The sequence below is a fragment of the Geotrypetes seraphini genome, chromosome 2 (assembly GCF_902459505.1).
Source record: "Geotrypetes seraphini chromosome 2, aGeoSer1.1, whole genome shotgun sequence".
Taxonomy (NCBI): Eukaryota; Metazoa; Chordata; class Amphibia; order Gymnophiona; family Dermophiidae; genus Geotrypetes; species Geotrypetes seraphini.
In genome coordinates this window covers 362,319,455-362,336,924 of record NC_047085.1, presented here as the reverse complement: position 1 = coordinate 362,336,924, position 17,470 = coordinate 362,319,455, and the positions used below count along the sequence as shown (strand labels likewise).

General features: G+C 44.8%; 1 protein-coding gene across 5 annotated transcripts in view; it reads left to right on the top strand.

Moving 5' to 3' along the window:
* Positions 1–17,470, top strand: part of TRANK1 (tetratricopeptide repeat and ankyrin repeat containing 1) — a 258,846-nt gene that overhangs the window by 139,461 nt on the left and 101,915 nt on the right. For all 5 annotated transcript variants that reach the window (XM_033930525.1, XM_033930526.1, XM_033930523.1 and 2 more), the window contains 3 exons: positions 5,720–5,896; positions 8,971–11,907; positions 12,977–13,176. In XM_033930525.1, coding sequence (XP_033786416.1) covers positions 5,720–5,896; positions 8,971–11,907; positions 12,977–13,176 — 3,314 coding nt within the window. The remainder of the gene's footprint in view (positions 1–5,719; positions 5,897–8,970; positions 11,908–12,976; positions 13,177–17,470) is intronic.

Sequence of the window (17,470 nt, the reverse complement as noted above, 5' to 3'; positions counted from 1 at the left end):
CTTCTTTTCAAGTTGACAGATTCTTGATCTTCTACAATCAGGCTTTCGCCCCCAACACTCCACAGAGACTGCCCTCACCAAAGTCTGCAGTGATCTGTTCATGGCCAGATCTAAGGACCTTTACTTGATCCTCATCCTTCTTGACCTGTCTACTGTCTTTGACAGTTAATTACAGCTTACTCCTTGATATGCTGTCCTCACTTGGATTCTGCAAATCTGTCCTCTCCTGGTTTGCCTCCTACTTCTCCCATCATACCTTTAGTGTATGTGTTGGTGAGTCCTCTTCTGCTGCTACCCTGCTAGCGGTTGATGTACCCCAGGGTTCTGTCTTCTTTTGCTGCTCTATACCTCGTCCCATCGATGCTCTGATCTCCTTCCAGTATCACCTATATGCTGATGACTCCCAGATCTACCTCTCTACACCCGAAATTTCACCTAAAGTCCAAGAAAAAGTCTGCCTGTTTGCTGCCTGGATGTCCTGCCATCATCTGAAACTATAATAAATAGTTGCCACACTCACTATCCACATCAGCGTAACTAATGAATTCAGTCTTCTTTCATTCCTCACAGATTGTTCATTTATCCATACTTCAACGAGTACTCAAATTTATAAGGTTTATGGAATAATCTTTAAGGTGACCTCAGCGGCTACACTCCAGCATCATATTTCATGTAAAGCTAGAGCCATACCATAACCAGCCTCCTCATCGGTCCACCATATATTTCTTATACTTATTACAATTTTAAGACCCAAAATAACTTATCTTATCTAAGCTTGGGGCTCCGACGTGAATTCAGCATTTCGCCAGAGAGCTGTTTCAAGGAGCATCCCCATTTAAGATATTACACCACTATCTCCGTGTAGTTCAAAATTACACTACACGGAGATAGTGGTGTGATATCTTAAATGGGGATGCTCCTTGAAACAGCTCTCTGGCGAAATGCTGAATTCACGTCGGAGCCCCAAGCTTAGATAAGATAAGTTATTTTGGGTCTTAAAATTTCACTAAAATTGTAATATGAAATATATAGAGGCTGGCTATGGTATGGCTCTAGCTTTACATGAAATATGCACCATTCTTGATGGAGATAGGGATACCTTTAAGTCTCCTGTGGTTGATGCAGTAGTCTCGGCTATTGCTCGTAGACATATGGTGCCCGTTGAAAGTGGTTCAACCTTGAGAGACTCCCAGGATCGTAAGATGGAGTCTTTTCTTAAGCAGAGTTTTGACGTGGCTGCCTTGGCTGTCCAGGCGATTTGTGGCGGTTTTGTAGCCTAGGCTTGTTTCCGCTGGTCTGAGCAGGGTCTTGACCTGGAGTCTGATGACTGGTTCTTGGTGGATCAAGAAGTGTCTAAGATTGAGCTTTGTGCTTCTTATCTCTCTGATGCCATGTATGATCTGTTGCGGGCATCTGCCAAGTGTATGGCCCTCGGCGTAGCCTTTTGCTTTACTCTGTGGCTCTGGGATTGGTCGGTGGATACAGCCTCTAAGTCCAAGCTCAAGTAAATTTCCTTTTCGGGGCTCCTTCCTTTTTGGGGAGGAGTTGTATAAGCTTGTTCAGACCTTAAGTGACTCTAAGGTGCCCTGGCTTCCAGAGGACCAGGGTGGCGTAGCCCTTGGACGTTTGCATGATTTTTGTTGGTACCGTCCTGGCTGGGGTGCGGCTTTTCCTTCCAGAGGACATTTTTTTCAGCGCATGCAGTCCTTTCGGGGGGGGCATGACTCCACCAGTGGTTCCTCCTCCACCCATTCGGCCCAGTAACTCATTGCGGGCCCTTCCCCCGGTTCCGGTGGAAGCCCTGTTGCGGGAGTTTTACCATGGTGGGCCACGATCATAATGGATCAGTGGGTCCTAGAGGTGATTCAGGAAGACTATGCTCTCGAGTTTTCCCGGCTCTTACCAGATCGTTTCATCTTACTCCATTTACTTTGTGGTGCTCATGAAAGAGGGGTCTTTTTGGCCCATCTTGGATCTGAAAGGTGTCAACAGGGTGCTTTAGTTTCCGTCCTTTTGTATGGAGACCCCAAAATCCATCATTCTTGCCATTCAGCCTGGGGAATTTCTGACTTCTCTCGATCTGACGGAGGCCTGCATGTTTTGATTCGAGCTTCCCATCAGCGATTCCTTTGCTTTGCGATTTTGGGAAAGCACTATCAGTTTTGTGCACTTCCTTTTGGTCTAGCAAGAATATGGTAGTGGTGGTGGTGGCGGCCTTGCACAAGGAGGGTATTCTGGTTCATCCCTGTCTGGATGACTGGTTGATTCAAGCAAAGTCCTTTCAAGAGAGCTCCTGGGTCACGAGTCGAGATGTAGAGATCCTGTAGTTGCTGGGCTGGGTGTTCAGCCTGACCCAAAGCTGGTTGACTCCGTCTCAGTGCTTGGAGTATCTCGGAGTTCTCTTTGACACCAGCTTGGGGAGAGTCTTCCTTCCCGAGGCCCGGGTGTTGAAATTGCAGTCACAGATTCGCTTTCTGATGGATTGTCATTGACCTCAGGCACAGGATTTTTCTGCAGGTCTTGGGGTCAATGACGGCCTCCCTAGAAGTGGTCAGGTGGGCTCAGGCTCACATGCATCCCCTTCAGTATGCTCTCCTTTGGTGGTGGTCTCCGCAGTTTCACAATCTGGACTACCTGTCCCTCTTTGGGATTGGTTCGTCGCAGCCTGCGCTAGTGGCTACAATCTTCCAATCTGGTACAGGGAGTAAATCTAGATCAGCCCCAGTGGACAATTCTTCTCATGGATGCCAGTCTCCTCGGTTGGAGAGCTCAATGTTTCAATCACTCAGCTCAGGGCAGCTGGTCATCAGAGGAGGCGTCCTGATCGATCAATATTCTGGAGACCAGAGCCATTCGGTTGGCGTTACTCGTTTTCCAGTCATTGCTGAAGGGCAAGTTGGTTTGGGTTCTCTCGGAAAATGCCACGGTGGTAGCTTACGTCAGTCATCAGTTGGGGGGGGGGGGAACCAAGAGTTATCTGGTAGCGTAGGAGACATCTCTTCTCATGGAATGGGTAGAGACTCAGCTTCTGGACATGTCGGCTTCCCACATAGTGGGAGTGGACAACGTCCAGGTGGACGTCCTCAGCTGTGATGTGCTGGATCCTGGAAAGTGGTGTCTCAGGCTCAAAGCGTTTGAGTTGATTGTTCACGCCTGGGGCTGGCCAATTATGGACCTCATGCCACAAATATCAATGCCAAAACGCCGAGGTTCTTCAGTCGACGCAGGCTTGGCCAATGGATGGCCTGCTTTATGTCTTTCCTCTGTGGCCACTGGTGGGCAGTGTTCTTCAAATTGCTTGGCACACAGGTGAGGTGATCCTGGTGGCTCCAGACTGACCCAGGCACCTGTGGTATGCGGATCTGGTTGGTCTTCTTGTGGAAGATCCTCTTCCGCTGCTCCTCTTACATGACCTGACTCAGGGGCCCATTCCCATGTTTGATATGGGTTCCTTTTATCTTACTGCTCGGCTCTTGAAAGGGAATGCATAAAGAAGAAAAGGTATTTGGATAGTGTGATCTCCAACCTCTTGGATTCCCAGAGACTTTTCACCTCTTGAGCTCATGTGTACATCTGGCATCTTTTTGAGGAGCAGTGTTCCACTCGTAGCATAGTTCCCCTTCGCAAATATTTGCCTCACAGGATGGCCTGAAGCAGGGCCTTGCCTGGTCCTCTCTTAGGGTGCAGATTGTGGCCTTGTCTTCTTTTCACAGCCTGTTGCATGGTTGGCATTTGGCCTCTCTCTGGATGTGATTCGATTCTTGAGGTCGACGAAACTGCTCCAACCACCAGTTCGTCCTTCGGTTCTGGCTTGAGATCTCAACCTGGTTCTTTCCATGCTTGTTCATCCTCCTTTCGAGCCTCTTGGCTCCTGAACCTTGAAGGACTTTACTCTAAAGGCGATGTTCCTGGTGGCCATTACGTCCATGAGACGCGTTTCTGAACTGCAGGCCTCGCTTCCTGGAATTCTCTAAGGAGCGGATTATGCTGCAGCAGGTTCCCTCCTTTCTTCCGAAGTTGGTTTTGCCTTTTCATGTCAACCAGTCTGTTGTCCTTCTAGTCTTGGGTAGTTGGGATAGCTCGTTGGAACAGAGACAGTTGTGCAAATTGGATGTCCTTAGAGTCCTTCATGCTTATGTTTAGCGGGTCCTAGGAGTTCCATCACCCGGATTGTCTTTTTGTCTTTTTAGCGGGTCCTCATAAAGGGGATGGTGCTTCTATGGCTACGATTGTGTGCTTGCTCAAGGAGGCTATCACTAGAGAATGACACGGGAACAAATTTTTCCCCATTCCCATGGGAACCCATTACCCTGTCCCCATGAGTTCTTTTCCTGTCCTTGTCCCTGTCCCATTCCTGCAAGCTCTGTCCTCATCTGCACAAGCCTAAAACACTTTAAAATCATAAATGTTTGAGACTTGTGTGGTTAAGGCAGAGCTTACAGGAATGGAGCTGGGACAGTGACTGACAAAACTCACAGGGACAGGACAGGGAAATTGAGTTCCTGCGGGGACAGGGACAAATTTGTCCCCATATCAATCTCTAGCTATCATTTCAGCGTACCTTCTCCAGAAGAAGCCTGTTCCGGATTTTCTCAAAGCTCATTCCTCTCGGGGTTAGGCGGCCTCTTGGGCTGAGAGTTCTCTTGTGACTCTGGTGGATATCTGTAAAGCTGCGGTTTGGTCTTCTCTCTATTCTTTTGTTCGCCACTACTGTGTGGACCTTCAGGGGCATCGGGACATAGTGTTTGGTGAGCATGTTCTTGTGGAAGCGCTTTGCGGTCCCACCCTTGATGGGTACTGCTTTGATACATCCCATCCATTCGGTGCTGGCACAGACCCATCCATCCAATCCATCCAGACCGGCACAGATCCCACCCTGTCATTTTTGTTCGGTGTCTTTTCACGAAGAGTACATTTTTTTCTGCGGTATCTTTTTGTCTAGGTTGTTGGGGAGTTTAATAAAAGTGGCAGTGTTTGGGTCTCCTTGGCGAGCTGTGAGGACACATTTGAAGGTTCTTATTCTAATCAGTATCCAATAGTGTTTTCCCTATCCAGTCCGACCAATTGCTTAATATTCTCTTTCTGGGAGTGAAGTTGATGTTTTTATAGTTCACAGTTCTTACGTTCTTAGTTAGAGCCTGCTTGGCTATTTGTCAGACTGATTGTAGATGGGATTGCACAGCCTACTTTTACTACAGCCAAAAGTCAATGTCTCAGTCATCACCTGCTGGCAGAGGAGCGTAAACCCATCCGTTCTGTGTCCATTTGGAGGGACTGAAAGAAAGAAAATTAGCAGGTAAGAACTTAATTTCTCTTTTTTGCATGTGTGACTGCTTTAAAAGTACACATGTTGACATATACTGAATGAACAGTTAGTAGGTATATGCATAGATTATAAAATAAGCTAATTTACACCTGTACTTAATTATTCTAGGCATGGCCATTTACACTTGCTCTTGAGCATGTGTAAATCACTGCACCTGCAGTGTAAGCTCAGTTTTCTGCTGCTTACACTAACATTTTAGAAAGAGACTTTGGTGCCTACTTTTATAAAATTACTATCTCAGTGTTGATTAGCATTCTCTTCCCCTTATTTATAAGCTGACAGAACACCCCTTACTTGTCATATACCTTTTGTTCAGCTTATTAGTTCTGCAGTATAGCGTTGCTGTGTATAAAGGAAGTGAAGCTTGATTCTACTCCCAACCTTTTTTCTTAGCTTCTCCTGATGGGTTTGGAGCCAGCTATGAAAAGCCACTTTGTACTTGTTTGAAGAAAGAAGATTTTGAGTTGGCATACTTGTTGCTGACCCGAGGAGCCAATCCCCAGAGCCTGTCTCTTGTAGAGGGAGACACTCCTTTACATGTTGCAGTTTCCATCATTTTAAACAAAAGAGGTAAGCAGTTTACTGCCAGGCTTGGCCAAAGTTACAGATGTTTTTTAGTTGGGTGGGGGAGGGGGTTCTTTATATTTTATTTGAAATCAGGATATTTTTTATTCTGCAAGATTATTTGTCAAAATTTAAATAATATTTTTGATAATTATTATACACATTTCATTTAAAACATTTAAAATAAAATATTTTTCTTCTATCTTTGTTGTCTGGATGTTTTATTTTTACATCATATTGGTTCCAGTTTCTTTTTTCTGCTTTCCTGTCTGCTAATTCTCCTTCAAGTGGCTGCTTTCCATTTTGTCTTTTCTACTCTGTCCTGTCTATTCCCTCACTATACCTGCCTCAGACATATTGATCATTCCTTTTTAGCTCTTTTCTGCCACTTTCTTACTCTTCTCCTCTTTTTCACTTTTCAGCTATGTATCAGATTTCCATTTTCTCTCCCATTTCCCATCTCATTCCTTCTTCAGGCCTCCATTCCCTTTCATCTTCAATGTACCTTCATTACCATATTTCTACCCTCTGTTATATCTATCCTCTCATCCATTTCCTTGCAACTTTTTCCTCCCCCTCAAGGTTCTACCATTCTCAGCATCTTCCTTCCTCCACCACTATAGCCCAGCATCTGTTCCTTATTCCTTCCTTCCCCACCCTTGTTGCCTGATATCTCTCTTTCTCTTCCCTCCTGCACTCTTCCCCATGGTCCAGAGTTTCTCCCACTCTCTTCCCTCCCTCCCATTGCCTGGCATCTCTCCATCTCTCATTCTGTTCCTAGTTTCAACATCTCCCTCCTTCTCCTCCTCCACTTTCTGTGTATCTCTCTCTCCATTTCATCCATCCCCATGCTCTTTCTCTCCCCTCCTGTCATCACTCCCCCCCATGCAGCATTCTCTCCCTTCTTCCATATCTAACATTTCTGATTCTTTCTTACTGTCTACCATCTCGCTCTCTCCCCTGCCTCGTGCACTGGGTCAAACCTCCCTTCTTCCCCTCCATTATCATGTGAAACATTTCACCCTCTCCCCTCCCCATGAATGGCTCCCTCCCATGTGCCAGTATCTTTCCTTTCTCTCACCCTTCCCCTGTGCCAGCCTCTCTCCTTCCTCTCACCCCTCCCCTTCCCTCTCTGTACCAGGTCATGGTATTGAGGCAGCAATTCTCACACGCTGCCTGCCACTAACCCAGAAGCCTCTCCTCTGTTCTGGAGATACTTTCGGGTTAGTGGCAGGCAGTGTGTGAGAATCGCTGCCTCGATACCATGACCTGATAGCCAGTGGTGAAGTAAAGGGGGAGACGGATCACTTCAGGCGTTGTCTTGGTGGGAGTGCTGGCACTACTTCGCCTCCCCACCCCTGTACCTCTTTAAATCTTCACTAGCTGCTCGCTGGCTGCCCTCTGAAATCACTTCCTGGTTGCGGGGCCAAGAAGTGACATCAGAGGGAAACACAGCAGTACAAGCAGCAGGCTGGAGAAGCTGCTTGCGCTGGTGAAGATATAAAGAGGTGTGGAGGAAGGGAGGGCATGAGTGTGGCGCAGGGGATGGAGAGAAGGGTGTGGGAAGGGGGAACCGTCCAAGATTCTGCACAGGAAAGGGGGAATTCTGCGTGACTCTGCAATTCTGCGTAAATTTTGCTTTGCATAGTCGTGCAGAATTCTGCGAGGAGTAATTTATTATATGGAATCAACAGTTATGAAAATGTTTGATTCCGGTTTGTAGTTTTCAAACAGGTGTTTATCAGAGTATGCCTTTAAGAATCTGTTCAGACTCCTATCCCCCTCCTCTATTTGGGACAACATTTGTTTATATAATGATTCAAAATGTTGTGTGATCGTGGCACTGAGGTACCCCCTCTTCAAACCCAGCATGCACCCAAAAAGAAGAAGAAAAAGCCTCAGACTAATATAGCAGTATAAGAACCAGAAGGTATAAATCAAAACTGCTTTAAATACTTTCACTAGCAAAAAACTCCCTCACAGAACAGCTCAGGTTTAGAAAAGGGCAAAGTCACCCGGAGGCACATTCAATGACTTAGCTGACAAAAGATGACTTGAGCTCCAACGCTGCCACATCTTCTCCAATCTTCCCAACAAGCGACCTTGCTTCACCAATGTTTCTCCCTCTTTTTGGGTGCATACTGGGTTTAAAGAGGGGGTACCTCGGTGCCATGATCACACAACTTTTTGAATCATATGAACATATTATATGTTGTGCGTCCTCGTATAATTTATTAACATTTGTTTACCCAGGGGCTCCCAAACTCAGGTGGATCTTTTTGGCAGTTGAAGTCATTTAAAGGGCAATTCTGTAACCTAGGTATTTAGTGTGTAGAAGCATTTTTGTGCATGGGTGCACCTACATGTGTAAATGCCAGCATAGGGCCTAAGCACTGTCCTGCAAATATCTGTTTAATTTACATAGCGGGAATTTGCAAAGTGGGTATACAAAGGAGTACAGCATGGGCAGGACATCAGCAGGGCTTCCATTTAAGCACATAACTTAGAGAATACTATAAGGTCCCTGTACTTATAGGCATTCACACTTAACCAGCTCTATGGCCCATGTAATTATGGGTTCCTGATTATTGAGTATATCTGTCCTGGGTTCTGCTGCTATTCTGTAATGGAACCTAGGCTTCGAGATTGTTATAGAACAGGCTCCTACCGGCACCCTCAGGGTACCTAAATGGAGGTGCCCAGTTAGACATGATCGCATAGCAACTGAAATTTGATTGTGGGAGATTTAGGGGAAGGGCTAAAGTGCTGAGCGATGTAAATTTCTTAATGGAATGCTCTGTCTCTCTGCAGGCAAGTAACACGTGTACTTCTACAAGTTCTTATGCATATTTTACCAAATGCTGAACACCCTTAATAATTTCACTTGGGAATTTTGGAGCATTAATTTATGCAGGTTGCTTGGCATTTGAAAAGCACCAGCTGCATACATTATTTTATAATGTCTTATGGTCTTTTTGGTTTTGATAGAGGTGTTAGATTTTTTAAAATTGCTGTTGTAAACACCTGTAAAGCACTGAGGTTAGTAATATAATCATAATTTCCAATCCTTTTTCTTTCAGATGACATTGGTTTACGCTTCTTAAGCTACCTTCTTGACCTATACAGCTCGAAGCCAGATGAGTTTCCATACCTTGATCCAAATGTCCAGGACAAGCAGGGAGATTCAGTGATGCACCTGCTCTTTCAAAGTGTGACTATAAAGCAAATAAAGGAGCAAACCATAAAGAAAATAATGGACTTGTTAGCAAAGTTTGACATCAACTTAACTTTAAAGAACAAACGGGGAAAAGATGTGAGGCACAGAATTAAAAAGAATGACCCACGGCTGCTTTTGTGGAATAAAGCGGTATCTGAGAGCAAAAAGAAGCATAGGCAAGATATGTCTGCTCAGCTGACGAAGCAAGCCAAGCCTCTTCCAAATGGTGATACTGTACAGTCAAATACGCCACCTCGTTCATCTTCCTCTTCTGTGTCCACCTCATTGCCTTCAGAAGCTGAATCACAGACTAATGCACAAAAAACAGAACCTGTTATGAATGACGTTGACCACTCAACAGACAGACTATCAACAGCTTTAGAAATAAGTCAAACAGAAAAGGCATTAACTCTGAGGGAGTGCTTAGTGCAATCAATTGCATTCCTGATCCAGGAGATTGTAGTGAGCAAACCTTTGAAACAAGATACCAAATTAACATCAAAGTCTTTAGTAACTGCTACCACTGAAGATGAAATGAAGAGGTCATCAGATAGTCAAGCAGTTAAATCTTTGCCTAGTATTGGAATTGCTTGTAATGGTACCAGCATAGTAAAAAATAATGGAGTTGATAATATAGCTGGAGGAGTTGACCTGTCCACTTTTGATGAAGATGATGAATTGGATGAACAAACTGATGATGTACATGAAGTAATAAATATACAGGATTTTGACAGCATGACTTGGGAAATTGAATGTACTTCAGATACACTGAAGAAGCTAGGGAGCAAAGCTGTACCCTATTGTATGAAAAAAAAAATTGTCCTCGTAGTTCAACAGCTTGGCAATGGAGAGTGGGTGCAGAGCCTTCAGAAGCGTTTGAAATATTTGAAAAGCGATATTCAGCTCTTTGAAGCAAAATTGGACAAAGGAGCCAGGATGTTATGGGAGCTTGCAATTGACTTCTCACCTCGGTGCAGTGAAGCCCCAGAAAAGATAATAGAGACGGAACAGTCTGTATATCCTGTGGAAACATCTGGAAGAGTTTACACAGAAATAATCCGAATTTGGGATATTGTTCTTGATCATAATAAACTCAACCATGCTATAGATAATATATGTAGTGCATACAATCGTGGCTTGACCTGTATCCTGCGGAAAAAGCTGAAGGGTATAAATAAAGGTCAACTTTCCTCTAACTTGAACACACAAAAGCGTATTCCTCGATGTTATGTCGAAGACCTTGATTTTTTAAAGTCTAAGGAGCCTGTCTTACCTGATTATTTTCCTCCTGCTAGTGCAGTAGAAACAGAATATAATATAATGAAATTTCATAGTTTTAGTACCAACATGGCCTTTAATATCATAAGTGATATGAATTCCCCTGTTGAGTATCCCTTCAGAGTGGGCGAATTAGAATATGCAGTCATCGATCTCAATCCTAAACCTCTGGAAGCAATTATTTTAATAGGGCGCAGTGGAACAGGGAAGACCACTTGTTGTTTATACAGACTGTGGAAGAAATTCCATTCCTACTGGGAAAAGGCTGATGAGGTGGGAGGCCCTTGGCTAGTTAGGCAAACATGGCAGCGAAGAAAGTTGAAAAATGTAACTGAGACAGAGAGCACAGAGGAGGAAGAGGAGGATAAGGATGATGAAGAAGAAACAGAAGAAGAAAATGAGTCAGTCGATGAACAGGAAACTCTGGATAGTATAGATGATGAACAGGATGAGGAAGATGGACTTCAATCATCTTGTGATAGTGAGCATGAAGATAGCAACTGTAGTATTGATGAGTCTGAGAAACTGGAACACTTTCATCAGATCTTTATCACAAAAAACCATGTCCTGTGCCAAGAAGTCCAGAGGAATTTTATTGAGCTAAGTAAGTCTACTAAAGCCACAAGTCATTTCAAACCAATTGATGCTAACGTTTACCGGCTCCAGGATCTCAAAGATGAGAATTTTCCATTGTTTGTTACCTCCAAGCAACTATTGCTTTTGCTCGATGCCTCAATGCCTGATCCATTTTTCCCAAGAAATGAAGATGGAAGTCACAAAAGAAACATTGTGGGATGGTCCACTCAGGATGACTTAGTCATACCAGATTTGTTAGACGAAGAGGAAGAAGGTGATGTGGAAGGAGAATATGGTGAGGAAGAAAATGCCTCAGAAGCTCATGTGAAAGAAACTGATCCTCGAGTTTTTGTCACCCATGAAGTATTTACAAATGAATTATGGCCAAAAATGGTAAAAGGCAAACATGCATATAATCCAGCTTTGGTTTGGAAAGAGATAAAGTCTTTCTTAAAGGGATCGTTTGAAGCTTTAAGCTGTCTCCATGGCAGACTGACGGAGCAGCAATATATTAAATTAGGCAGAAAAAGGGCTCCAAATTTCCAGGGGGACCGAAAGGAAGTTTATCGTCTCTTTTGTATTTATCAACAGATAAAATCCCAGAGAGGATATTTTGATGAAGAAGATGTCCTTTACAACTTGTCTCAAAGACTCTCCAAGCTTGATGAGTTGTCTTGGTCCATCCACGAGCTTTATGGAGATGAGATTCAGGACTTCACCCAAGCAGAGTTAGCACTTTTAATGAGAACCATCAATGACCCAAACTCAATGTTCCTCACAGGTGACACAGCACAGAGCATAATGAAAGGAGTTTCTTTTCGTTTCAGTGACTTGAGGTCCTTATTCCACTATGCAAGCAAAAATTGTGCAAATGATAAGAAGTACTATGCAGTGAGAAAGCCAAAAAGAATATATCAGCTGTATCAGAACTACAGGTCCCATTCAGGTACTCCTATGAGTTTTAATGCAGTACAATAATGTGGCCCAAAATAATATAAAGGAATTTTTTCCTCTTTGTTTTTGGGTTACCTTGACTTTTTCTGCTGAAAAAACATGTATATTGTTAACATGACAGACAGGTTAAATCAGTGATAACATGTTCATTTTAAAAATTCTCCCTAAGCACTGATTTGTAACTGTGCGCATACCTCACATAGAGCATTTTTGACAGATGAGTATTGGCATGCTAGTATCCTATAAAAGAAAATAAGCGCCTCCTTTCCTTTATAAAATATGTTCCAATTGGGCATCAGTCTAGGTACTTGTAAAGAGCCCCCTCATGTTTTATCACAGAGGAGGGCAACCTTTATACACAGAGAGCCACATGAATGTTAGTACAACCCCTGGCAGGCTGCAACATTGCATAATGTTCGAATTGGAAATGCACAGAGCTCCATAGACCATGTGTGAAAAATTTGTATTTATTTACCGTATATACCCTAATATAAGCTGGCATGAATATAAATCAAGGTAACCTTCTCTCCCTCCCCCCCCAAAAAAAAAAGGTTGACTTGAATATAAACTGGGGGTGTTAATATTCAAGTACCTTGCCCAGCTTTGCACCTAGCCCCCCTCCCTTTCCCTGGCATGCTCTGTACCCAGCTCCCTCCCTTACTGGCTCTGCACCCTGTCTCCCCTCCCTTCCTACTCTGGTTGCCTATCTCTATTTTATCATAATACAAGTAACTTTATACATTGCCCTCCCCCCAAATGCCCTGTCTATGGAACCCATTGCATAGTAGATATGAAAGAACTTTTCTGTTTCAAGAAGAGAGAGTTTTATACCAGACTTTCATCTGTTTTGCTATCCATAATAAAACAAAAAAACTCAATTGGCACTTTCCACTAGTGCCAGTATTTGTAAATCACCATATTTTTCCACATAAGCTTATGTTCTTGAACAGTTAAGGTACACAACACTTAACCACAAATGATTTGTAATGATCTCCAAACAAATCACCATAAAATATTTGTAGGTTCATAATATGGTGGCTCTACATTGTATTTTCTGGCAGGTATTCTACGTCTAGCCTCAGGGGTTGTGGATTTACTTCAGTGTTATTTCCCAGAATCCTTTGATCGTCTCCCCAGGGACTGTGGCTTGTTTGATGGTCCTAAACCAACGGTCTTGGAGTCCTGTAGCATTAGTGACCTGGCAATTCTGCTGAAAGGGAACAAAAGGAAAACACAACCAATAGAATTTGGGGCACATCAGGTCAGCAATTTATTTATTGGATTTTGGCATAATATAATTAAGATGTTTAATATGTGGATGGATGCAGGGCTATTATTGATCCTGCCATTCCATGGCCTTTACTGAAGTATAGCTGTTCAGAACTGTATTACTCTGTCCTAGTGACTTCCTAATGATTTTTCTTTCAAGACCTATTTTACACCTTATTGTCAAATATATTTTTATTGAGCTCAACAAGGAAATACAAAGACTAAGCTCATATTTTGGCATAGAAATTACCACATAACTCTAACCCGCCCAACCTCCCAAGTGTGCCCCCCCCTCCTCCCGGATCCTCCTTCGGGCTGCAGACAATAAAATGAACCATTTGTGAAGACAGGTACAAAAACTCATCCAGAGACATAAAGGGGGAGCAAGAACCAAGATATCAGCAGTTCAGTAAGCGGCTAAGAGCCAGGTGTTCCAAAAGGGCTCCCAAATGCGCTGAAAAGAGCGACCTCGGAGAGAGGAAAAATCCAGCACATCTCGTTCCCACATCAGGAGTGTGATCATACGACACCGCCAAAGGGAGTAATATTTTATCCCTTATTTATGCTTCAGGGCTTCTCTCCTTAGAGATTTTTGACAGGTTCTCAAAAAGGAGGTCCTATAGCAGCGATGGCGAACCTATGGCACGCGTGCCAGCTGTGGCACGCGAAGGCCTTGCAGCTGGCACGCGGAAAGGTCCGCAATAGAGAGCTGCACGGGTCGCGGGGATCCCGTGGGGACGCCTCCGAGGGTTGCGGGGTTCCTGCGAGGCTGGATGTACTAAGTCGCGCGGCTTTTCTCCCTACCTGCTCTGCTTGCAGCACAGAGCCGAACGGAAGTCTTCCCGACGTTAGCGCTGACGTCGGTAAACAAAGCCCTCCCTCACTCTGACGTCAGCGCTGACGTCGGGAAGACTTCTGTTCGGCTCTGTGCTGCAGGCAGGGTAGGTAAGGAGGAGTAGCCTCGCTGCTCGAGTGGCTACCAAGGGAGGGGGGCGGTCCGCCCCGCCCCGCCCCGTGTGCAGCACAGCCGGCCAGGTCCCCTTACTTTTGTGGAGCTAACCCGACCGACCGACAACAGCCCTGGTCCGACAAACCTCCCTGCCCTTAACCGCGAATTTAAATTACCTTCTTACAGCAGCTGTAAGAAGGAAATTTAGATTCGCGGTTAAGGGCAGGGAGGTTTGTCAGACCGGGGCTGTTGTCGGTCTGTCGGTCGCGGAAGTGCCACAAAAGTAAGGGGACCTGGCCGGCTGTGCTGCACCCGGGGCGGGAGAGAAGGAGGGGGGAGAAGGACGCTGAAAGCACTGGGGAAGACAAAGGGGTGAAGAAGGACGCTGAAAGGCCATGGGGAAGATGGGGTGGGGGGAAGGACACAAAGCATTTGTGGAAGACAGAAGGGGAGAAGGATGCTGACAGGACATGGGGAAGACGGGGGGGGGGGAAGAAGGATGCTGAAAGCACAAGGGGAAGACAAAGGGGTGAAGAAGGATGCTGAAAGGCCATGGGGAAGACGGGGTGGGGGAAGGACACTGAAAGCATTTGTGGAAGACAGAAGGGGGAGAAGGACGCTGACAGGACATGGGGAAGAGGGGGGGAAGGACGCTGAAAGCACATGGGGAAGACAAAGGGGTGGAGAAGGATGCTGAAAGGACATGGGGAAGATGTGGGGTGGAGAAGGACGCTGAAAGGCCATGGGGAAGACGGGGGTGGGTGGAGAAGGATGCTGAAAGGCCATGGGGAAGACAGAGGGGGGAGAAGGACGCTGACAGGACATGGGGAAGATGGGGGGGGAGAAGGACGCTGAAAGGAAATGGGGAAGAGAGAGTGGGGAGAAGACGCTGGCAGGGAAGAAGACAGAGATGCCAGACTATGGGGGGAGCGGAGGGAAGAAGATGGGTGCCAGACCAATTTGAAAGGGGGGAGAAAGGGAGAGGCACAGTAACAGAGCAAATGGAAGACGCAGAAGGAAGAGAGACAGTGGATGGAAGGAACTGAATGAGAACATGAGGAAAGCAGAAACCAGGCAACAAAGGTAGGAAAAGAATTCTATTTCTTTTTTTCTTTTTTTTTTGCTTCAGGATAAAGTAGTATATTAGTTGTGTTGATAAAAATTTATAAACAAAAGAGGCTCTGGTAGAAACCCGTTTACAAAGTGTGTATTCTTCCCAATTAATATTTCCAAATTAATAAAGTCTTTTTGCTTATTTGTAAATGGGTTTTTACCAGAGCCTTTAATTCAGTTGCATAATTAAATGAAATAACTATTTGTGAAGTTTATAGGGACGGGCGGGGACGGAGGGGATTCCTCACGGGGACAGGCGGGGACGGAGGACATTCCTCGCGGGGACGGGTGGGGACGGAGGGATTCCTCATGGGGACGGGTGGGATTCCTCACGGGGACGGGTGGGGACGGGTGAGACTTTGGCGGGGACGGGTGGGGATGGGTGGGATTTCTGTCCCTGCGCAACTCTCTAGTCCGCAATTAAGATATGCGGCGCAGCGGGAGGCGAGTGTGCCGGTGTCTGCTTTGCAGCTCACCTGGCAACAGGGCCGGACTGGCCATTGGGAGTCCCGGTGGGCCGCGGCCCATCCTCCTGTGCTGGCTGCAGTCCTGTGAGTGGATGTTTAGCCTGCCTGTCTTCCCCTTAGTATCCTATGAGCCAGGCAGTGTGTGAGGGGGAAGTGGGGGGAGGAAGAGAAGCTTCACACTGAGTCTGTCACAGGAACTCAGTGAGGCTGTAGTGTGACTCCACATGTGACATCTGTAATCAGGAACAGTTCCTAGTGCTCCCATGCTAGAGAGGTGAGGATATGGGGGGAAGTTAATGTGTCTAATAATGTACTCCTCTGTAAAAACCTCTGTATCTTCCATGGGGGACATGCTAAATTTGAGGAAATAAAAAAGCTGCTTATGATGATTGCATAGAGAAGTTCAGTCAGCTGAGAGGAGGCCTGGGCTCTCTGTGAAAAACCAACACACTAATCCTCTGCGCTGTACCTTATGGAAAACTCAATATAGCAAAAAACAGTAAAGTGTATATGTGGCCCTTCACAGTGCTTTTGTAAACATCATAATAAAATAAAGGCTCCAATAATGAAAAATAAAAGTCCTTTTCCCATACACTCAGGTTGCACAAGTCCGGTTTTCACCCGGACAGTATATTTTTTGACCAAAACGGATGTCTACAATTAGTAAAATTCCCCAATCACATATTTTTTTATGGGGACGGATTTGTATACAGCACTTCATTAGATTTTTTTTATTATACAAATTTTATCTTTTTGTAGACTTGAAGTCTTGAACAAAGAAAATGAGTACAGCAAAAAAAGCAAAAACAGATAGTGAAAGACCATTCCAAGAGGCCTGGACAGAGTACATATGGAGTGATTGAACGCAGTGGGAAAGCATTGTGTATTATGTGTAATGAAAGTGTTGTGTCTCGCACATCAAGTGTCAAACGTCACTTTAAGACCAACCATAACAGTGTTGCTGAACTTGGTTTAGCTCAAAGAAAAGAGTTCCTTGTAGGAAAATTAAAGAAATATCACTCCCAGTCTCTTAGTTTTAGCAACTATCTTTCAAAAACTAATCATCTTACAGTTGCCAGCTTTCAAATTTCACTGTGCATGGCAAAACATGGTAAGCCCCTCTCTGATGGAGATTTTATCAAAAAGGCAATTTTGGCTGGGAGTAATTCACTCTTCCATGATTTCCAAAACAAGGATAAAATTGTGCAGCGCATCTCTGAGATGCCACTAAGCAGAAATACTGCAAAAGATAGGGTTCTGCGAATGGCTGCTGATGTTAGTCAACAGCTTACTTGCGACTTACAAAAAGCACCCTTCTACTCCATGTGCTTGGATGAAAGTACAGATATTACTAACCATGCAAGACTAGTGCTCATTTTGCGTTATGCTACTGGTGACATCATGAGAGAAGAGCTGGTAAAACTGCTGTCTTTGCCTGGAAGAACACAAGGGATAGATATCCACAATACTGTGATGGAGGCTTTTTCATCACTAGACATAAGTCCAGAAAAAGTAGTTTCAGTTACTAGCGATGGAGCACCTAGCATGGTGGGGACAACATCAGGATTCATTCATTTCTTTGCTAAGGAAGCAAAACATCCACTGATTCAATTTCACTGCATAATACATCAAGAGGCTCTCTGCGCCAAAGAAAGCAGCAAAAAACTTGACGATGTCCTCAAAGATGTAACAAAAATGGTGAACTTCATCATGGCGCGTGCTCTTAATTTTCGACAATTTCAAGCCCTTCTTGATGA